Here is a 2,500-nt window from a genome sequence, read left to right on the forward strand (position 1 = left end):
AATGTATAAAAGTCAAATAAGATCATATTTACAATGTTTTTCTCCTCTGGATACACTTTTATGCTCGTCGGAGAAACATTTCATAAGGGCGTCCGCTATTGTTCCGTTAATTTAGAGTCAGTTACTAAGTTACCATACGTCTTTACGAGGGAAGTGACGTCATGACTGTTAAAAACCTATTTGGGAGTTGGTATAGATAGAACGAAGATGAGGTCACTCAGGTCCTCGTTATTGCTTTTTGCCCTCCGAGTTAATGAGTAATTCTAACTAAACTGTATAAACCAGATTATTAACGTTTAAGGTTACACGTAGTTGTGTGTGTGTGTGTGTGTGTGTGTGTGTGGTCCGTTATACTTCCGGATGGCAATGTTGTGAGGTTCTTTGCCAAGCTCACACTATCTACATAGTATGAGCTATGCTAAGAAACTCACACCGTTGCCATCCGGTAATTCTATCTATTGATGTAAGATAACAGCCAAAAATAATTAAGGCACCCGATATATGTGTATGTATGTGTGTGTGGGTGGGGGGGGGGGGGGTATAGAGGGAAGGAAATTGACTTCACTCACCTTTTTGTTATTGTATTTAGTCAGCCATTTTTATGAGTAGTTCTCATTAAATTTTGTTAATCAGGCTATAAACGTTTAAGGTTACACATTATTTTGGTGTTGGCACGGTATATCCGGCTGACGGATGTTGTGAACATTTTAGTTAATGGCATAGCATCAATACCATAAAGTCTTCAGTCTGCACTTTTATTGCGTCATCGACGAAATTCTCCTCCAGAGTAAATCAAATAAAAACATGATGGAAACCACCGGGATTATTCGATGACGTCACTGCATGCTAGTGCGGCTATGTGGTTTTGTGGTGTGACACTCGCTTTCGAATCGGAAAGTCGTGGGTTCGAGCCTCGCTCGGCTTGCGCATAGTTGAGTCCTTGGCTAAACGCTCTTTAATCACAATCTCTCGCCGTACACAAGTGTAAAATGAGTTCCTGGTGGTTAACAGCGTTGTCTCTGTTCGAAACATTATAATATCGCCTTACAGGTATCTTGTCTCGTTCTACATGGTTCGTGTTGCTGTTTGTCAGGGACCCTTTGGAAAGCGCTTTGAGCACGTTTAGTGGATATTGCACTGTGGATAAAAGAAGCTGAGAACGAAAGAGGATGTGAATAAAGACCCTTTTTAAGGATTCAACTATGGGCGCTCAGATCGGAACTCGAACCCAGGACCTTCCGATCCGATGGCGAGTGTCATACCACTAGACCACATCGACACACAAAAAGTTGGTCTTGGGGGCCGTGACTCTTGGTGTCATGGAAAATCGCAATAAAAGAGCTTTTACTAACGAAAGAATTAAAATAAAGAAGCTTCGAATGGGAGCAATATAGACAATGGACGTTTCGGGTACAAACCCTTCGTCAACACTCCAATATTCAAATTAACGTGGAAAACAAATAAAAGAAAATGAATTATATATCATATTGCATTTTATTTTTTTTTCCACATTAATTTGTTCATTGTTTTGCTGACGAATAGTTTGTACCCGAAACGTCTATTGTCTGTATTGTTCCCATCCGAAGCCTCTCAAATTTCACCAGCTATTTTCAGGATTTTCCCCAAAACCTCATACCCAACTAACACAAAAAAGATTTGTTATAACTCAGACATAATGGCGAAAAGTTCTTGCGATAAATAATTTCTGTAGCAAAATATACTCTTCAACACACTAGATATTTATTTTCATTAAATTTTATGATGTACAAAAGAAATTTGAATAATAAAAATGTTGGTTGTATCGTAACGAATGTGACGATTTTCCTGTAGTTGGTAAGGAAAGGGTTAAGAAAAATTATAACTCTCTTAGTCTTGTATTTAATTCAATTGATACATAAGCTTTTAACCTTGGTGTTTTTTCGGAAGTGGAAAATATCTTTAATTGTAAAGCGCTTTGAGCTCTTTTAGTGGGTATAGGGAATGAGATTAGCGGAAGAGTAGCGCCCCTTGATTGGACGTCACCCATAGTCTGTGCGGAAAAGTCATGTTGGTTGTACGCATGCGCACAACAAATATGACGTTCTCTATCTAATAACTTTTCCGCCGGTGACGTCACAGACTATGGGTGACGTCCAATCAAGGGACGCTACTCTTCCTCTAATCTCATTCCCTATTGCGCTATATAAAAGCTCAATTTTTAAAACATTGATTATTAATAAGATTAACTCAAATTAAATATGGGATGAATTGTTCACTCAACGCCAGCGTAGATACCTGATAGTTCTCCGAACACATTGGATTCCGATCTTAATGGCTTCTCCTTGACCATGGGTCATTAGCGCTGACCATTAGTGATAAGGTTGTCCAACCCTTCACCTGTCTGGTGTTGTTAACCAGATGGCGTTCTAGATGGAATGCGGCTAATGTGACACTGCTATTTGTTGCTCCTTATTGTCCGCCATGGTAAGTGGACTCCCCCCCCCCCCCTTCCTCCCCACCC

The 2,500-nt window shown here is 39.8% G+C and overlaps 1 protein-coding gene across 1 annotated transcript in view; it reads right to left on the reverse strand.

The window, feature by feature from the left end:
• LOC144961595 (acetylcholine receptor subunit alpha-like) overlaps positions 1–2,336 on the reverse strand; it is a gene marked incomplete at its 3' end in the record, with an annotated part of 3,613 nt that extends 1,277 nt beyond the window's left edge. The window contains exon 1 of the mRNA XM_078894728.1: positions 2,275–2,336. Coding sequence (XP_078750854.1) covers positions 2,275–2,336 — 62 coding nt within the window. The remainder of the gene's footprint in view (positions 1–2,274) is intronic.
• Positions 2,337–2,500: the final 164 nt, after the last annotated feature.

The sequence above is a fragment of the Berghia stephanieae genome, unplaced genomic scaffold (assembly GCF_034508935.2).
Source record: "Berghia stephanieae isolate SIO BIC M18660-M18661 unplaced genomic scaffold, UCSD_Bste_1.3 scaffold321, whole genome shotgun sequence".
Classification (NCBI taxonomy): domain Eukaryota; kingdom Metazoa; phylum Mollusca; class Gastropoda; order Nudibranchia; family Aeolidiidae; genus Berghia; species Berghia stephanieae.